This window comes from Phocoena sinus, chromosome 21 (assembly GCF_008692025.1).
Source record: "Phocoena sinus isolate mPhoSin1 chromosome 21, mPhoSin1.pri, whole genome shotgun sequence".
NCBI lineage: Eukaryota > Metazoa > Chordata > Mammalia > Artiodactyla > Phocoenidae > Phocoena > Phocoena sinus.
This window is the reverse complement of record NC_045783.1, coordinates 19,273,242-19,294,148: the sequence shown is the minus strand read 5'-3', so window position 1 is coordinate 19,294,148 and position 20,907 is coordinate 19,273,242. Positions and strand designations below refer to the sequence as shown.

General features: G+C 34.1%; 1 protein-coding gene across 3 annotated transcripts in view; it reads left to right on the top strand.

Annotated features, from left to right (window-relative positions):
* TUSC3 (tumor suppressor candidate 3) overlaps positions 1-20,907 on the top strand; it is a 195,659-nt gene that overhangs the window by 162,210 nt on the left and 12,542 nt on the right. For all 3 annotated transcript variants that reach the window (XM_032618595.1, XM_032618594.1, XM_032618596.1), the window contains 3 exons: positions 5,082-5,145; positions 16,222-16,296; positions 19,844-19,934. In XM_032618595.1, coding sequence (XP_032474486.1) covers positions 5,082-5,145; positions 16,222-16,296; positions 19,844-19,934 — 230 coding nt within the window. The remainder of the gene's footprint in view (positions 1-5,081; positions 5,146-16,221; positions 16,297-19,843; positions 19,935-20,907) is intronic.

The following is a 20,907-nucleotide window of genomic DNA, read 5'->3' as shown; positions in this document are numbered from 1 at the left end:
TGACAGGAAAAAGTACCAAGTACAAACAGTGATCAAAGGATGATCTAATAGATATGCTAAAAGATTCATAATTAAGGAAAAATTGCCTAGCCACCCAGGGTGCTTTCATCCATGTGAAGATGCTTCCATATATAGGATTATCAAAGATTATCATGTGAGAACTAAGAGTGAAAATGTGAATGTCCATTTTCACAGATAAGCCAAAAAAGAGGAAAAATATAAGAGACTATGCTTCAAAAGACAGTGGTCCTTTTCTTGTTTATTTTTTGTTTAAATGCATTTTATAGATTTTTCTTGATAATACCATCTTTTTATCACCTACTAGCCCCATAAGTAACAAAAAATGATCTGTACCAGGGAAATGAATTAAAGAGAGGTTAAATGGCTTTCCTGGGGAAAAACATTTAATTTATTTGCAAAGCTAGAATAGGGCAAAAGAGAAACTCTGTTCCTGATGCATTTCTTACACCAATCACAGATGATGCAAAATACTCGGTGATATGAAATGAGTGATTTTATTTTTAACACAGAATCATGTAAATTTTAAGCTACATTAGTTGCTTTGTTGTTGTTCTTGAATTTTAGATTACATTTACAATAATGACATGAGAATAGTAATGTTCCTTGATGGTTGATTTTTTTCCCAAAGATAAAAAGGAAAAAAGCCCACATATTTTTTTTTAATTATACTTGTCATATATATCTGATATGACAGAGTTACCAAAACTTTTGCATTGTAGATTTACATATTCAGTTCATCTCACATCAAAAGCTGTTCTGTTGGATTTTAAATGAAGAATATAACATAACTTTTCATTTTCAACTTACTACTTTAGTTACCAAAAGAATTCTATGAGAGTAATTATACTGTGCATTTCAAATTTTCTTTCATTAGTGAATAAAAGAAAATCTATAATAAGGCTAGAAATGTGTTCTCAGGAAAATATTAATTACTAAAATTGCTTAGAAGCTGAGTCATAGGGCCTTTTAAGTTTTTGCCGTACACTTGGAAGAAACTTAGTCTTACTGCGTTGTCACATTTTTTACCTCTCAACATTTTGAAAGCACAGTGAATATGAGAAGCTCTCTCATCAGTCATATTATCAGTTTTGTTCAAAAAGTAAAAGGTGCTTCTCCAAACATAGTTTATCCCCAGTAGCTGTCTTACTAGTGTCTGGGGCTTAGGGTTGTTTTGTAGTATCTGCAGAGTCTTCCAGCTCTGCACTCTGTGTTCTCATTGGCTGACCTTCTAGGGAGGGTCAATTATAATGAACTATTTCAGCATATTCTGCTGAGGATTTCCTTAGTATCGATTGGAGCTTTTTGTTCTTGGTGTTCTGTTTTGTTACTTTTTCTCCCCCTCCCCTCCCCCCTTTACAATATGTGAACTACCAGTCTTATTGGCACTGTAATTCAGGTCAAGCTCATAAGGACAGCCATTTCTTCACTGTACGAGCAGGTCTGACAACTTTTTGTAGAGAAGGGTTTGATTAAGACCAATCATACCCTTCCTAGCCTGGGGAAATCAAACACAGTGGCATTCTTGGCCACCAGGATATAGATAATACCTATTTATATCTCTTAGGTAAATCCAGGAGGACTTCGCCTAGCTATTGTATGATCTATATCACATCTGCCATTTGGTGTAGCAGCCTAGCAAGAACTAGTGCTACCTCAGAGAAGTTTATGTAGTTTGATGAATAAAAAGAGGACCCCTAAGGAAAGGGCTAGGAATACGTAACTGTCAAGAAATGGAGAAATCTTTTATTAGGATGTCAGAGTGCTAAGTATCTCGGGATTTCCACTCGTTTTGTGCACCAGCAGGTGACCCGGATACTTCCATTTCCCAGCAGAAGCCCACCTGCCTGCCCATCTGCCTACCTGCCTGCTCTCACACTTTGTTTTTACTATAAGACTCAAGTAATTGGTTCCATCTTAAGCAAGATTATAGTGTCATACAGTGGGAAGATCACAGAATGCCTTTAAGTACTTCTATTAAATTTAACACTAAATAAATAAGATAGTATATCTTAATAGTTCAAAAGAATCTCTTCCTGGATGTTAGTATTCTCAGAAAGAAACTGAGAAGGAAATAATAAAGATGATTTCATTTTAGTTCTGGGTACCTGGGCATACCAAGGAGACTCAGGCCTAGGGTGTCATTACTGCATTCCTACTAACTAATATATCTTAAAATAGTATCTTCTTTATTTAGAGTTACATGGTTAAAAAAAAAAAAAAAGGATTGATTCTATCATATATAGAAAACGGATCCCTCATTGTCTATAGGCTTTGAGCAGGAAAGCAGTGGCTCTTCTACTGGCAAATCTTAAATAGGCAAGATTAACTTTTTTTTTCTTTCTTTTTAAAAAGACTTTATTTTTTTAAGATCAGTTTTAGGTTTACAACAAAATTGAGAGGAAGGTACTGAGATTGCTTATATATCCCCTGACCTCACACATTTATAGTCTCTCCCATTATCAATATCACTCACCAAAATGGTTTTGTTTTTTTGTTTGTTTTACCAAGGACAAACCTACACTGACACATCATAATCACACAAAGTGTATAGTTTACCTTAGAGTTCACTCTTGGTGGTGTACATTCTATGGGTGGAAACTTAGATTACTGATTTCAGATCTTTCTTCTTTTCTAATATATGCATTTAATGCTATGAATATCCCCCAAGCACTGTTTTCATTACATTCCACAATTTTGATAAGTTGTTTTTCATTTTCATTTAGTCGAAATATTTTTAAATGTCTCTTGAGATTTCTTCTTTAACCCATTTGTTATTTAGAAGTGTTTTTGTGTGTGTGTGCGGGAGGGATGAGAATTAATTACTTAAACTTAAAGACATAAGTTTATTTAAGAGCAATGAGGGAACTCTTTTGACTTCTTGGAAGTGTTGCCAAAGAAAATACAGGATTTTCATCCTACATTCTGATTTTATGTTGATAATAAATCATCATGTTTTCTTCTTTTTGCTATTGCAGTACTTCTGTTACAAAGAATGAGAGTCATATGCTAGCCGAGTGAGAGATTATCACTTAAATATTTTCTTAAATTTCAAGTGTCTGCTCTTCTTGTACTGGGAGATAGTAAATAAGGGACTGAAAAAAGCTGAAAGGATTCACACAGGTAATTTTTCATGACGTATGCAAGAAGGGGGAAAGAAAATGAGCAAATAAAATTTCATAACTAATTTGAGTCAAACTGCATGAAAAGACTGGACAGAAAGAATTCATGTAGATGGTAAATTATAATCACAACAGCATTTCCTTTAGCTGTTGACAAGCTCTTGGTTCATTCTGCAATCATGTACTTTAAAAATGAAAGAAGGGACCAAAAGTGCTTTTGTGGATTTGACCTTGAACTGAAACTGTCATTTGGGTAACAGCAGGCACTATCAAACCTTAGTCTTCATTTGCCATTTTCTTGGTGTCATAAATGCTTCTTTTTAAATAAGTTACATTTTTTTCAGTGATCAGAATTCAGAATCACATCTCTCTGGGATTGGTGTGAGCACTTTTTTTTTTTCTTGTAAGGAACTTATGCCAAAGCATACCTACTTTGTTACAGTTATTAGAATTAAATGATACTGCATGTAGAGCTTGTGTTAAACACAATGAGTGCTTGATAAATGGCAGTTGTTATTAGCACTTGGTATGGTTGTATTTGTTATTATCTATGCTGTTACAGTTGTTAGAATAATAAAACCTTCATTTCTTAGTTCTGAAGATCTTAGTTTCTAATCAGACGAAGTAATGTCAAGCACATGGCTTATAGTATTTTATTTGTCTTGCTACACTACTGTCATTGATTGGTAAATATTTAGTAGAATAAAAAGAAAACACACATAATAGGATTCCTCAGAAGCTATAATATGAATAAACCAGAAATGTCTATTTTTTAGTCAGTTTGCTTGAAGCTGTGATTTAAAAATATATCCAGACACAACTTTGGATGAGGCAGCTGCACTACAAATGACTGAGAAATTAGAGATGGAAACAAAGACAGTTTAGATCAGAGTATCAAGAGTAGCCTTTGCACGGAAATACCAAGACAGAATTGATGACAATATACACAAGACTGTATATGCTTCCACAAGATCGTAGGAATCATCTAATCCAGTTCCTAGTTTTCTAGATGAGGGGATATTGAATATCTGAGAGATTTGGTGACATGCCCAGGGTTGAGGACAAGATGGAATAACTTTCTGACTCCTAGTTAAATACTCTTTCCATTAAAGCAGAAATACTGTGGGAATCAGCAAAATATCCTGGATGGAGATCTTTGTCAAATTTCCATAACTGACTGGTATCAACTAATAGAGTTCTTACTAGGTATAGGACACTGTACATTTCTCAATGGGGTTAAACGATTATAGTAATTATATTTTGAAAAAAATCAGTTGAAATTCTCTAATAAAATGAATGCATTGATAAAGCTATCTCATTTTTTTTTTTTTAACATCTTTATTGGGGTATAATTGCTTTACAATGGTGTGTTAGTTTCTGATTTATAACAAAGTGAATCAGCCATACATATACATGTGCTCCCATGTGTCTTCCCTCTTGCATCTCCCTCCCTCCCACTAAGCTATCTCATTTTTAAAACTTTGATAATGTGGAAGAGTCGTATAACTTTTGATAGGTCATTTTCTACTTACTTTGAAGGATGGAGAGTCATTAGACTTAGTTGCTCTAATTTGTACCTTATGCTTATATTAAGTACATTTTACAGTAACTCTGGAAGAATCATTACATTGTGCGTATGTGTTTGTGGTAAAACCTTTTAACAAATTATATTAAGTTTACTTCTGATGTTAGGTTGCTTTCTACAGTTTACAGTTACATCAGCCAGCAACATTTTCATCTGTTATTTCTAGTTAACTATAATTATTTTATTCAAAAATAACTAATAATTATTTTATTTAAAAACTATAAATAAAGCCTTAATTCATAGATTCATCCATTGTTTATCTTCAAGGCATAAAACATACAATACAAAGGAAAAAATCTACCCAACATCTGCTTTTGCCCGGATTGTAATTTTCGCTTCTTTGTCTTGTTTTATAGAGCTACATCCATGGGAGCAGCCAGGCTCAATTCGTGGCAGAGTCACACATTATTCTGCTACTAAGTATCCTTTAAAACACAGATGGACTGAAAAGGACAAAGCAAAGCTGCATGCTATCAAATTGATTTTTTTCTAATATCAAGACTTTCAAGACATTAAATTTTAAACTTTACCATTTGACTAATTTTCTAATTCCTATGCTGATTATTTTTTCTTGCATTGTAATTTTTTAAATTCTGAATCATTAACAGACTGTAATTTTCTCTCTCTTTTTTTTTTAACTGACTACTGAATTATGAAGAATAGCTTTTGCTCTGCATTGATTATCTCTGGCTAGAGTTTTTTGTGACGTTTGTATGGTTTTCCCCTTTAGGATCTTAATGGGGAGAAAAAAGTGTCCTATGATATAAAAAGCAGGATAAAAAAATTATCTTAGTACTGCTTCCCTTAAATATTATAGTAAGTGAGAAGAGGGAGATTTAGGATAATTCGACATCTTTTTGGAACATGGCAGACTAAATGTTATGAATCAGATAACAGTACAATTTATGGTTTAGAGGTAGAAGGGTAAAGAAGATAGCAGGATAGGAAAGAGGTAAGGTTCATGTCTAAAAACTAAATATTACTAGAATGAAGTAAGGTTACTTGTGGGGCAAAAGACTGTACTTTGGGGGAACGCTGACATTTGTGTGAGTCCTGTGGAAATATTTGTATGTTAAATTTAGTGTTGAAAGTGTTGAGTCATTATCGGGATTTAGAGTGTGCCTTATAGTGTCATTTATAAAATTTGATTACTCTTCTGGTTACTGAGATTCATATTCAAATGAAGCAGTCTAGACCAAATTTTCCAGTATTTGATGTAATCATAACTATTTAAACCTTTAAGGATTCTTAGGACTCACCTAGGCCAAAACTTTATTTTATAGCTAGGAAAACTAAAACCCACAAGATTTAATGGACTTGCCTTAGGTTGGAGGAAGAACTAGGATTAGAATTGTTTTGTTTTGTTTTTAATAGTCTACTGGTTGTACAGGTTTAATATATATTATTGTATTATTATTTATAGGATTTCATGAATAAGTGTCAGTCATGACATCTTGAAGTTTTAAATTTTATTCTGGGTGGAAAAGACTATCTTTTAATAGCATTAAAGCTTTGTATTTTATTACTTTGTTGTGCTATAACAGTGCACTCTTTAATCCACCTAGCAAATATGTATATGCCACCTTTAGTTCTCTTTTACTTGCATATTATGTTCTGGACAGTGCATCAGGTGCCAGGATACACTGAGACTTGTATTAATTATAGTGGAGGAAAGGAGTGGGAGGTTCTTAAAAGCACTCCCAATTCTCAAGAAACTCACAAACTTCCTCATTTGTAAAACCAGGTTTAGTAAACTAACCACACGGCACTTCTCTGTGGAATATGAGATAGCTAGCACAAAGAAACCATCTAGCACTCACTAAAGGCTTTGGTTTTTCCTGTTGTATTTTTTTCCCATCTTTCTCACTCAAAACTTTGCTGGTCATAGATACCATACATAAACATTTACTGGTTGATTCTTTTAACATTTGGCAAAGGCGTAGATGACCAGAAACAAAACAAACAAAACAAAAACATAGTCCTGTGGTATTTATCAGAATTCTAAAGGTTATACTGGGAACATAATGGATTAATTTTTCTGGAGTGTGATTCACTGAGCCCATTAATCATGTGTAATTAACAAGATAGTAAAATGATACCTTTGGAAGATCTGACCTTGGAAATGAAGCTTTAAATGAGATTTTAAGACTCCATTTTCTATTAGAGGGGAACTAAACACTATCTTTTTGAAACTCACCAAACAACATCGACCATCTTCTTCCTCTGTATCAGTTCTCAACATTTTTATTCCTTTCATCCTTGGCTTCTCATACTTGAGTGCATTTCATGGAACTGTGCATATCTGTAACCCATTCCTTGCATTTACTTAATTACCTATGTGCTTTGTGGCTTTACAATTAAGAAGGTACTATGATGAGTATTTTTTGCTCTAGTCTGTCTCAGATTGTTTACTTAAATGTAGGTATTTACAATTCCATTCTCAAATTTTGTGATCTTGATAAGTTAACTATGTGGTTTCTCTTTTCCAGCTTTCATAGGATAAGAGATTAATACTTTCTGCACATTTAGAGGGAATTTAGGTGAGAAAATAAAATATTTGCAAATACATTTCTAGGAACATCTCATCCTTATTAAAAAAATTAAGGGTAATGCCATATTTGCTCTTAAATTTATCTTTTAATTATATAAGTTAATTTATGAAGTAAAACACATCTGTGTTAAAACACAGTACAGTAATCCCCCCACAAGTCCATAGGAAATACGTTCCAAGACCACCCCCAGTGGATGCCTGAAACTGTGGATAGTACCGAACCCTACATATACTATATTTTTTCCTATACATACATACCTATGATAAAGGTTAATTTATACATCAGGCACAGTAAGAGAATATCCAAACTGCCAGCATCACTACTCTTGTGCTTTGAGGCCATTATTAAGTAAAAAGGGTCATTTGAACACAAGCACTGTGATCCCACGACAGTTTATCTGGTAACAAGATGGCTACTAAGTGACAAATGAATGGGTAGTGAATGCAGCGTGGATACTCTGGACAAAGGGATGATTGACATCCGGGTGGGACAGGGCAGGAAGGTGTGAGATTGCATCATGCTACTCAGAATGACATTTAAATCTCAATTTAAAACTTACGAATTATTTTGGAATTTTCCATATGATGTTTTCGGACTGTGGGTAACTGAAACCACAGAAGAGAACCTCCAGAAAAGGAGGAATATGTACTGGAGGTAACTTTTTGGTTCTTATTTGTATGGACTTTTTTTTTTCTTTTCTATCTGACTTCAATCCATGATGTGGCATTTTAGCAGTATACTTTATTCCAAACAGCCTATAAATACATCAGGAGTACCTAGCAAAAGGAATGAAAAGGTGTGTTGAGACCATCATTTCACTGTATGGCAGGAATTCCCCAAGGTTTCATTTCCTGGCTCACTGACATCAAGCTGAGATTTAGGATGCAAAGAAATTTCACAAACATTATGAAGTCTTCCGTGTAGATTTTTTTTTAACATCCTTATTGGAGTATAATTGCTCTAACAGTAATACACAGAATTAAAAGCCCCTATTTTCTTTCTGCTACTAGTAACTATTTGTTGCTTTATCGCTCCTTTTATTTTTATTTACAGATATCTATGAAAAGAGAAAATGTCTTTCAAAATGGTGGACTCATTAAAATTATCAGTAAAAGTTTAATAGAAGCCAGTATCTAATAATTTCTTTTTTTATATATACTTTATGATTTTACTTTTCTTTGGCAGAGTCTACCGATATTGTTTAAACTTATCATGTAATTTTTTTGTAATTTGCATGTATATTTTTTCTCTTTAAACAACAACAAAAAAGGTAAATTCCAGGTGGTTGCTTTTTGTTTAGAGAATATTTATGCCTTTTGGTTTTCTCTTCCTAATTTAGTAAGCGAGATCATTAGATGCAATTGCTATATACAAAATTTTATTGAAAAGAAACCTAAGAAACAACAGATGGATTCATTTGCTATCATAGGTTATTGATTCACATTTAGTAAAAGGAAGATTTTTCTCCCTTTTAGTAGTGTTTTATTTCAGTACCTTATGGGGGTGGGGGGGGAGAACAGTCCTAAGTAGTCTTTGAGAGAAAACTATTTTAAAATGGAATAAAAAAATGTTATGACGTTTTAATAAGGAATATACGAACTATAACTCATATAATCCTTTATATTTTTCCAAGTAAAATATTTTTTTAATTTTTAATTTAGTTATGTAATGAAAATATATAAGGTATTTGCTGTTTGCAAGAAGGTAGACTGATAGAGAAATAATTTTAATCTGGTATGCCAGATCCTATAATCAGTGCTTGGAAGGAGCAACTTGATGCCTGCAGAAGTTGAACGGACTTTTCAGCTGGGTTTTGATACAGCAGAAAAAGGGTTTCTCCCCACGTGGAGAATGAGTGAGCGAGAATATTCCAGTGGAAGGTGCAACAGGTACAAAAACATAAAATGAGAGAGTATTCTCAAACTGTGAAGGGCAGATTGATGAAAGGTTAGTTGGCTGGATAATGAATATCTTCCCGTACCTTGCTAAGAAATTTCAATCACCAAGATACATCATATGTGCTAGGTGAAACAAGACACATGAATGAGTTCCAGGATTGGCTTTACTGTCTAGTATACAAATTCTGACCTGTCCCTTAATTCTGCATATCCTCTAAGATCTGTAATCTCAAGAAGATGACATGAGATTAGTGTCAATTAGAAGTAAAAGTTCTGAAATAAAAGGTAAAGGTTTTACTAGCAATAATAACAGTTTTAAAATATTTAAAACATGCATTCTTACATGGTTCATATTTGTTTTTCCTATGAGAAAAATATTTGTTTTCCATTTATTATGAAAGAGTATGATTTTACTCTGATTTGTTTTCAATCTATGACAGAGAGCAAATATTTCTTTTATTTTAATGTGTTATATCCAAGGAGAAACATACTGTAGAAGAAAATTAGTGACGGATGCAAGTTGATATTTTAGATTTAGATAGAAGACCAAGTCTTCTATGATGTGCTGACTTTTTTCAACATTTGTTTGCATTTATCTTTAAATTGACAATCCTGATTCTCTTCCTAGGAGCAACAGTAAACCCAACATCATATGCAATTGAGACTGGATTATAATGTAATGCAAATGTATGTGTCACCAGTCCAGTAGGATGCTCATTGCCTCTGGGTTTTGTATATAATTTACACAAACAGCAACTTCTGTTTTATGTAGGATCGTATCAATATTTTGACTTTTTTCGTGGTAAGAAGGTGATTGACAGGATAAAGAGAGAAACTGGGGAGTACACAGTAGTTGAGTGTATATTGCTATGATATTAATCAATGCAAATGTGCAAAGTAATACATGAAGTAGAACAAGGGCGTGTGTGTGTGTGTGTGTGTGTGTGTGTGTGTGTGTGTGTGTTGTGTAGGCATAGGCATTAACAATCTCAGAGCAATAGAAAAAGTCTCAGGAACATTATAATTTATCTAGTGTATATTTACATCTCTTTTATTCTCTTCTAATGTTGAGACTCTTTATAAGCATAGTCAAATGGTTACACCCATCAGTTTAATGACAGAAAAGCATCTGTTATTCTAGAGTCAGACACAGAATCTCTTAGAGATTTGTAGGACCTTTCGTTAGTCATTCAGCCTTCCACCCAATGAAGGAAGACCTACACATTAACTCTGACAGATAATCTTCAAGTTTATTCCTCTGTCTATAAATCAGTCCTTTATCTAAGAATGTTTATGTTACCAATGTGATTTTTTTCCCAAAATGATAAGTATTATGTAGGCTCTCTTTTAGTCAAAACTGTTTTCAGTGATACAGTAGAATTTAAGCGAAATAATTCTCAATACTCAAAGTCCTTAAGTTTAAAAGTATCTTTAAATAAAAGAGGAGGGGTTGGCAAGTTTAAAGCCATTTTAGTTTAATTCATGTATCTTAATTACAGCCATCAAGTTTAAAGTAGGTTCACAGCTCATTCCCTGTTAAAGCCTAGAAAACTCACTTTTGCGGGAAACATTCTGAGTACAAACTCATACTTGGTTCCTGACCCTGCTGCTTTCTAATAAAATATTTTATCTTGGAGTTGTACATAACACCTGTATCTAGTAATCCCTTTGCTTTAAAATTGCTACTTCAAGATCATAACACAAGGGTTTACTAAGTTTTTCATTTCTTTATTTTCACATAAGAGCAAAGCTAACTTCCTCTCAGACATAATAGTTTATAGTATCTTTGGCATGGTCTTGATTCTCTATAGCAAGGGTTGGCAAACTAGGACCAGCAAGGGCCAAATCCAGCCTGTCTTTTTTTTTTTTTCTTTGCGGTACGGAGGCCTCTCACTGTTGTGGCCTCTCCTGTTGCGGACGGAGCACAGGCTCCGGACGCACAGGCTCAGCAGCCATGGTTCACGGGCCTAGCCACTCCGCGGCATGTGGGATCTTCCCGGACCGGGGCACGAACCCGTGTCCCCTGCATTGGCAGGCGGACTCTCAACCACTGCGCCACCAGGGAAGCCCCTGTCTACTATTTTTATAAATAAAGTTTTATTGGAACACAGCCACACCTTTTCATTTGTGTATTGTCTATGATTACTTTGCATTACAATAGCAGAATTGAGTAGTAACAATACACCATACAGCTTGCATAGTCCAAAATATTTACTTTCTGGCCCTTTAGATAAAAAGTTTGCAAACTACCGCTATGTAGAATATGAATAGTAGAAAACAAAAACCCACAACAACCTCATTACCCCAAGACAGTTGCTTTCAACTTTTCATTATCTTTCTTTCCCTGCATTTCTCTTATTTATTTTTAAAGAGATATTGGTTTTGAACATTTTCACTTGACATAAAATTTTATGCTTACACATTATGTTAAAATAGATTTAGCTATTTTGTTCCTTTGCTTCTCCCTCATTATTTTCATCTAACCCTCTCATCATCCTTACTTAATTCCTTCTATGTTCTTTTGGTTTCCAACTTTTAGACACTGGCTTTGTGGCTTTGCACAAGTTATTTGGACCTCTCTGGTGGCTTCAGTTTCCTTATTTGTAAACCGAGGATAATAATGATCTTCCAGTATCTACATCAAAGAGTAGTTCAAAGAGTAGTTGGTACTGGGTAAGATAGTGAACAAAACAAAGTTCCTACCCTTTGGGGGCTAACATTTGTAGTGACAGGACAGAGACAATAAGTAAATAAAAAAGATACGGAATCTAAAATTTCTTTAAAAAACAATGTTAATAGAGAAAAACAAAGCAGGAAAAAGAAGTACAGAGTTCAAGGGAGGCTTCTCTGATGTCATTGGAGCAAAAACCTAAAGGAAGTGAGGGAGTGAGTTACATGGACATTGGGGGGAAAGAGTATTCAAGCAGTGGGGTAGCAGTTGCAAAGATCCTGAGGCGGAGGGGTTCCTCTTGTTGGCAGAATACCAAGGGCATAAGTCAGAGCAATCAAGGTCAGAGAAGTATAGGAAGTGGGTCAGGATATAAATCAGGTACAGCCTTGGTGTCATTTTGAGGTCTTTAGATTTTACTCAGAGTGAGATGGAAAGCTATTAGAGTGCTCTGAGGAGAAGAATGGCATTACCTGGCTGACTTTAACAATATATTAGAAAGTCCATACTATCTAAGGCAATCTACAGATTCAATGCAATTCCTTTCAAAATACTAATGACATTTTTTCACAGAACTAGAACAAATAATCCTAAAATTTGCATGGAACTGCAAAAGACCCTGATTAGCCAAAGCGACCTTGAGAAAGAATGACAAAGCTGGAGGTATCATGCTCCCTGATTTCAAACTATATTAAAAAGCTATGGTAATATTATAAAAACAGTATGGTATGAGCACAAAAACGGACACATAGATCAGTGGAACAGAGAGCCCAGAAATAAACCTGTGCACTTATGGTCAGTTAATCTACAAAGGAGGCAAGAATATACAATGGGGAAAAGACTACCCCTTAAATAAATGGTGTTGGGAAAACTGGACAGCTACATGCTAAAAATGAAACCGGACCACTTTTTCACACGATATACAGAAATAGATTCAAAATGGATTAAAGACCTGAAACTATAATACTCCTAGAAGAAAACATAGGGAGTATGCTCTTTGACATAGGTCTTAGTGTTAATTTTTTGGATCTGTCCCCTCAGGCAAGGGAAACAAAAGCAAACAAGTGGGACTACATCAAACTAAAAATCTTTTGCACATTGAAAAAAAACATCAACAAAATGAAAAGGTAGCCTACTGAATGGGAGAAGATATTTGCAAATCATATATCCAATAAGGGGTTAATATCATAATAAACAAAGAACTCATATAACTCAGTATCAAAAAGCAAACAACCTAATTAAAAAATGGGCAGAGGACTTGAAGAGGACTTCCTCTTTTCTAAGGAAGACATATCATGGCCAACAGACACATGAAAAGATGCTCTACATCGCTAATCATCAAGAAACCGCAAATAAAATCCACAATAAGATACCACCTCACACCCATCAGAATGGCTATCATCAAGAAGTTAATAAATAACAAGTGTTGGCGAGGATGTGGAGAAAACAGAACCCTTGTGCACTGTTGGTGGGAATCTAATTTGGCACAGCCACTATGGAAAACAGTATGGAAGTGCCTCAAAAAAATTAAAAATAGAACCAGCATATGATTCAGCAATTTTACTTCTGGATATTTTATTTACCTGAAGAAAACAAAAACACTAATTCTGAAATATATGTGCACCTGTGTTCATTGTAGCATTATTTACAATAAGCAAGATATGGAAGCAACCAAAGTGACCATCAATGGATGAATGGATAAAGAAGATATGGTGTGTGTGTCACACCATATATATATGTGCATATATATATATATGTATATATACACAATGGCATATTACTCAACCATTAAATAAAAAGAAATCTTGCCATTTGCAACAACATGGATGGATCTGAAGAGTATCACACTAAGTGAAATAAGTCAGAGAAAGACAAATACCTTACGATCTCATTTGTATGCGGAATCTAAAAAACAAATGAACAAAACAGAACAAATCAAAAACAGACTCATAGATACAGAAAACAGGGTGGTTGCCAGAGGGCAGGTGGGTGATGGGTTGGGCAAAACAGGTGAAGGAGATTAGGAGGTACAAGCTTACAGTTTTAGAGATAGTCATGGGGATGTAATACACAACATAAGGAGTATGGTTGATAATATTGTAGTAATTTTGTATGGAGGGGATAGTTACTAGATTTACTGGTGGCAGTCATTTCCTAGTGTATTTAAATGTCCAGACACTATGTTCTATACCTGAAACTAACATAATATTGTATATTTCAATTAAGAAAAGATAGAGAATATTTCTAAGACTTAGGGGTAGGAATTAATTTCATAAGCAAGAAACAATAACCAAAGCTCATGAAAGAATAATAATTTTGACCATACTAAAACGCAAACCTTCTGCATAACTAAAAAATTTAGAAGACAAGTAGAAGAATCTATATGCAACACTTCAATCAATTCATATCCAGAAAAAAGTGAAGCATTTTCTAAGTTAATAAGAAAAGGCAAGTATGCTTATGGAAAAATGGACAAATAAGCACTATACAAAAGATTAAACAAAAAAGAATTAACATATCGAAAGATACTCAGACTCACTATTGATACAGATCCCCACTCAACAATTTGATAAAACCAATAGTTCAGCAATACCAACATAACGTTTCTTCGGCAACGTTAAGAAAAATGGAAACTCTTAACACTACTTGTTTTACAGAATATGATCATACCTATTAAATTTGAAAATACACATATCAGCCTCTCAAAAACTCTACCTCTAGGTGTAGACCCTAGAAAAATATTGCACGTGTACATGTAAAAAGACAGTCTTTGTAGGAGTATTTGAAATAGCAAACATTTGGAAACAAATGCCCATCAGTAAGATGAAGCAATAACATGTGGTACACTCTTATGAAAATCTTACACTTTTGTAACAACATTGTTTGAATTTGTGTGAAGTTCAAAAGCAAACAGATGAGCAGCATGTAGGTCACATAGTTTACATCATAATAATGCAGCAATTTACAGAGAGACAGTAGTAAAAACACATATGAAGATATATTAACAGGGATATGTTACACTTGAGTGACCATAGTTAATATCCAATAAAATATAATTTGCTTAATAAAATCTCGCTAAGTGCATATTTATGTCTATGTGTACTAATAATAAACACACACATATATTATGTACACATGGGTGTTCATGTATTCAGTTTTACCCTGAGAATATTGAATATATATGGCTTTACTCTCATTAAAATTTTAAAGCATTTAATTTTTAAAACTTGTTTTCCCCAGAAATAAAAATAGTGTGATTTTCCCCAGTTTTATAAAGGAATTTTGGAAGCTACTGAGCAGATGGTGTCATAAAAGAAATATTTGTTTCGTTTATATTATCTATATAAAATCATTTTTAAGTGTCATTTATATTTTGAATATTTATAAAAAATGTTTCTGTGATAGTTAAAATAATCCAGAACTCTATGAATTTTCAGTAGATCAAATATATACATAAATGTATAGATTAGAATTTTACACGAATATAAAAGGGTGTTGGCAAAAAAAGATGAAAGGAGAACCCTAATTTAATTCCTTATTAAGGATCTACATCAGTCCTATCAGTCTGCTCCAGAGAACTAAGTTAGGCAGTCGAAATTCCCTGTGTATCAGCCGTTTGAGTGATACAAGCTTTTAATTTTTCGATCATTATTGACAACCTCCTATGACTCTGGACTCGAGGGAGTTTATATCAGTAAATTGTCCAAAACACCTTAAGAATAATGAATCCTTAAAGTCCACAAACTAACATACTGCTAGTGCAAAACATTCATTCTGTTACCTTGTCCTTTCAGGCCATGATGACATGATTGAAACACAAAGAACTTAGTAATTATCTAAATTTCAGAGGTTTTCAAACTGTTTTTGTGGATTTCCTAAAAGTTTAGTGGTATACATGTGTGTCGGGCAGGGAGATGGTATTGCATGGGGCTGGTAGTGGCTTTTTCTCTTGGATGCATTATGCGTCCAACAGAGGTTGGTTGGTTGGACCCATGCTGAATATATTCTAATTTTCTATGATTGCCAATAAATTGTCATTCTAATTGTAACTGGTGTATACCTTTATGTATAATGTGAAATATCATTGGTTTTGAGAGTTTATAATTCATATGCACTATGAAAGTTCTGGAATTTAAGGGCATTTAGAATTAGACCTTTAAAATCTCAAAGTTTCAGGTTATACAGTCTAAAAATTAAGGCATATTTAAATACACAAAGAGCGGTAATCTTATGTTATATAAAGAGAATAAATTGCATTTACCTCTGTGTGCGTTTGTAATTTAATCATTCTGGGACAGAACACATTGTGTTCAGATCCAGAAAAATTAATAGATTTTATTTGCATCTATTTCTACTGTTTCCTTGACAACTACTATAGATGCTGCTATCACCATGGGGATGGTTCTTCTAAATGAAGCGGCAACATCCAAAGGCGATGTTGGAAAAAGACGGAGTAAGTCTCTGTGTTGGTATTTTTCTAAGTTTGTTTTAGTCTTAAGCTTCATTTAAATCAAATGGGAAATAGATAAAAGTCCTTTGTAAATGAACTTCTAAAGAAATGTTCTGGTTTGAAGACAGTTGTGGTGTTCCTTACTTTTTTCTGTTTCTTGGATGTGTGTGTGGCAAATACTTAAAAATACATTTCTTCCAAAATGGGACTGGGTGATTTTCTGTGGAAATGGATATAAAGAAGAGCTCTTATTCACCCTTGGTTGGGGTGCTCTGACACATCCCTGCTGAAGCTGTAGTCTCTGTAGTCATGTCCACCCTACAGGAAGAGGTGGAAAATTCTGTGGGCAGAGTCTTCAGAGGTTTTACTGGCTAATGATATGTTTCCCTGTGCCACAAGAATCAGGTATGCATTCAAGGACTGACTCAGAGAGAGAAGTTTTTGCATAGGTCTTGTACCCTGAAATACTATACTTCCGATTACCTCCAAAACCTCCTTTTAGCAACATTTAGAAAGAGGGCATTTCGTGATACCATGTTTTCCAGTGTCTTTGCCTTTTCCATTGATATTCCAAGATTTACAACTCTACCAAGTTCCAGCACTATGTCTTAACAAGGTGACGACATTTTATCCTTTGACAGAACTGTTCCTCGAAGGGAGTTGTAGAAAAAGAATACATGTTTATAAAGTAACATATTTTTGGCAGGAAAAGGGAAAAAACACATGGGAAAAATCTTCTGCCCTGAGGAGCAGAGGTTAGGAAAGGACGACAGCCTTACATTCAGTATTTCCCACCACAGATCTTTCTTTAATTAATATAAAGTCCCCATGTGAGCTTACGATTATGCTTCCAGAAACCTATAATTAAGATTTTCCTCAATATGCTTTGCATTTCTGAACCCTTTTTAAAACCCAGAATGTATGTGTGAGGAACACAGGCATCTGGAAGAGACTCATAATTTATTAAGAAGTTTAAAATAAAATCCAGACTTATTTTTTATGGGAATTTTAGTTATGGTGACATGTATGTAAATCAGTCATAGTGATTTCTAAATATAATTCTTAGGTATCTTAAGTGTTGAAATGTTTTGGATGTAACAGACACTTTAGTCTACCCTCTGTTTTCCCATGATGCCATCTATACACTGTTAGAAAGAAACTACACAAGCGATGAACACATTACTTTCTTTAGTTAATCATTGCTCAGAACATCATTTTATGATTTATGTTTTGAATAAAGAATGTGACGTTCTTGGGACTGGCAAGTAATATTTATAAGGACAAATTCTTATGTGTTATATATTTATCATGTATCCTTCATATTAAAATAGTAAGAAATATGTAATTTTTTAATTGCAGGTCTATAATTATATATATATAAATAATCACTCCAGCCCCCACCCACTGCCAGTTTATTTATTTGTGTGTCTGTGTGTGTGTGAGTGTGTGTGTGTGCGCGTGTGTGCATGGGGGGGGCGAGAGACAGAAGGGGTGGAGAATGGGAAATATATTTTTTAAATTATCCCTTTTGACTCCAGTGTGATTTTTATTTTTGATATAATACAAGTACTGTGATTATTATTGCCCAGGTCAGAATGCATCTGTGTCGTCATAGCATTTTCTTCTCACAAGTATGTTATCTCGTATGGGCTGCAGTGGTTTGTTGGGTCATTACTGACTCCTGTCTCGGGTCCTCTCCCCCACGTGCGAGCACTTGAGTAGCATCATTTTGTTCCACTGCATAGAATCAAGTAATATACTCTGTCTTACGTGATCACGTTTTGAGGCTTATTTCCCATCAAACACAATCAGATGAGGCTACCGAAAGCGGCAAAGGGAGTGAAAAAGTGTTTTACTCAGCTTCTGGAGAAAAAGACAGAGGAAAGGAAGAAGTATTTGGTAATGCCAAATGTAGGAAGTAGAAAGTAAAGCATCATGTCATTAATTCTGGGTTTACTAAGATTATTGTAAGCACAGTTGCTATGTCTAGTGGCTAGTGTCTGTCATACTTGGACATTCCACAATCTAAGGGAAAAAAGGTGTTTTTCATTTCTGCGGTATTCAGCAACTGTTTTTGCTTTGCTTTCTGCCAATATTCATTTGAAGTTCACCTTCATGAGTGTTACCTGAAATGAAATGCCACAGAGGCTGCAGCTCAACGCTATTAAGCACTTAGGACTTTTCACAATTTGTTCTCAAAACTGAGAGAATGGTATTCTACAGAGTTGAAAGAAAACTGACAATTTCTAGACCGTGTTTCAACAATGCCATACCTTATCTACTCCCTGATTTCCAGGATTGTAATTAAACCTGGTCTAATTTATATGCTAGAATAATTTAAAAATCGTATTTCATCACTATAGCAGCATATAGAACCGTTTAATCTTCCTTGTTTCCGTCTGTCTTAGTGTGTTTAATCTCTTTTGTCTTCCCCTTTCTTTTATAATTAATTATATTAGATATTTCATTGTTTTTAAAGAATTCCCTGAAACTAACGAAAGGATACAAGTATCGCACAAATGTTTTATTCTTAAGAAACAGTTAGCTATTTCTTATTAAGAGAACTAATTTCTACTTATTTACAGAACAGATTTAAATAAATTTCTATTTCTCTAAATATACCTGTTTTCTTTTATTCTAAACATACCTGCATTTAATTGGCTCAGATTTTTAAGCATTTATGTTTTGTTTATTTTACCAATAGCAATGTATCTTATTCAATTAAAATCCAATATATGTATTTGCGTACATTTTTGTTATGTATATTATATATATTTGATTAGTCATCTACTTTAGAGTAAAATCTTCCTAACCATAACAGAAAGGAAAAGAAATTTCCCTGTTGTCAACTTGCCTTGGACAAAGTGACACTGAAAACCTAGACCACAGCCTAAGCACATTCTGCTGTAAAATACACCGTGTGTTCCTTTGTAAAACAAACAAACAGTAATACCGAGACGCTGTTAGCAGCTATTTAGGGGGATTTCCTCCTGCTTTGACTGTCACAGAGTTCGCATTTTCTCACTCCCCAAGCTTTTGTTCCTAGCCTTCAGTGCGCTGGGACGAACTGTTATTTGTAAGGAACAGGCTTTTACTGAGGCAATAATCTAGCCAATAACCTAAAATTACATTTCTCTGTAAACATTCCATGGCATCTGAAAATAAAATTATATTGCATATTCTAATAATGCAAATGTCTCTGCTAATATAGCCAGTACTTCACAATGCAGGGGCTGATAATCTTGTTTGCGGTTTATCACGTTTTGTTGTGTTTTGTTTTGATCCCTCTGGGGGCATTTTAGTACTTGTAGGAATTCTGTAAGAGAAGAAAACCACCAGAAGACTTAGATCACTTTTGTTGTTTTCATACCCCAAATAGTACATTTTCATTGAGAAGAATGTGGAAAATAATGATTATCTGGTTTGTTGTACCTGTGTGTGCCATGAACTGTTACATGTAAGTATACTGTGATTAACTGAATGCATTTAAAAAATATAAACATTTGGGTTGTGTGTGTCTAGACCAATGGAGTTTTCTGTCTCTTTCTAGTCATTTGTCTAGTGGGATTAGGCCTGGTGGTCTTCTTCTTCAGTTTTCTACTTTCAATATTTCGTTCCAAGTACCACGGCTACCCTTACAGGTAATATCATTATACTAATGTGACTGTTTTCATTTTTAACTAATAGAATAAATAGAATTTCATTGGTTAATATATATTTAAGGATTAATATAAAGTAGCTAACTTATTTGCCAAGTGACTTTAAACTCTGTTAAGCAAGTTTTTGAGCACCTGCCATGTGTTCTGCATAGACCATATGAAGGAGATATAAGGCATGGTTCCTGCTGCCTAGCATAACATAGTTTTATTTTAGAGATACATGTTATATGCATATTACATATGTACATAAACAGATAACAAAATGTTTTAAATTTTGTGGAATTTATCAAAATTTCTTCTTGTCTTGGTTTGCCTGTCCATCATGATTTTTACTTCATTTGCAAAATTTTTTTCTCATAAAAGCTACCGTTCAGTGTCCAGTAAATTGCATCTTTTGAATTCTGCAAAGTTTTAGCTTTTTTTCCAATAAGAGCAAACTTGAAAGGGAAAATTAACTGATAAAATAATGTCTAGTCACTGGAAGTTATATAATGAATATCTCCTAAGATTTTTACCAACATATTTTCATAATTGGGGATGGAAGGATGTTGAAAATTCATTCCAAAATGATGTTATTATAACCAAACTATACTTTTCACTAAAGCAAAATACAGCTGATGTACCAGATTAGAGTTGTCCAGGTCATGAATTAGGCAGATTCATTTCTTGACCACATTCCTCCCTCAGCTTCTCTCAAAGGAATAAATATTCCACTTTCTCTTTCTCTAGGGAGTCCTTCTAATAACCCTTCCTTCTCTCTAATTAATAAGTAAAGGCTCTGTATTTCCTTTCTCAGATTTTGAAAACTCTTTTCTGTTGAGATAGTAGAACTAATGATATATTGATAGAAAATAAAATCTCATACCTTACATCCCTTTTGCATGTGAACTGAGCAATTATATTAAGAGAATGTTTCTACATAGGTGATGGCAGCAATGTATAGCTTTTTCTGGGG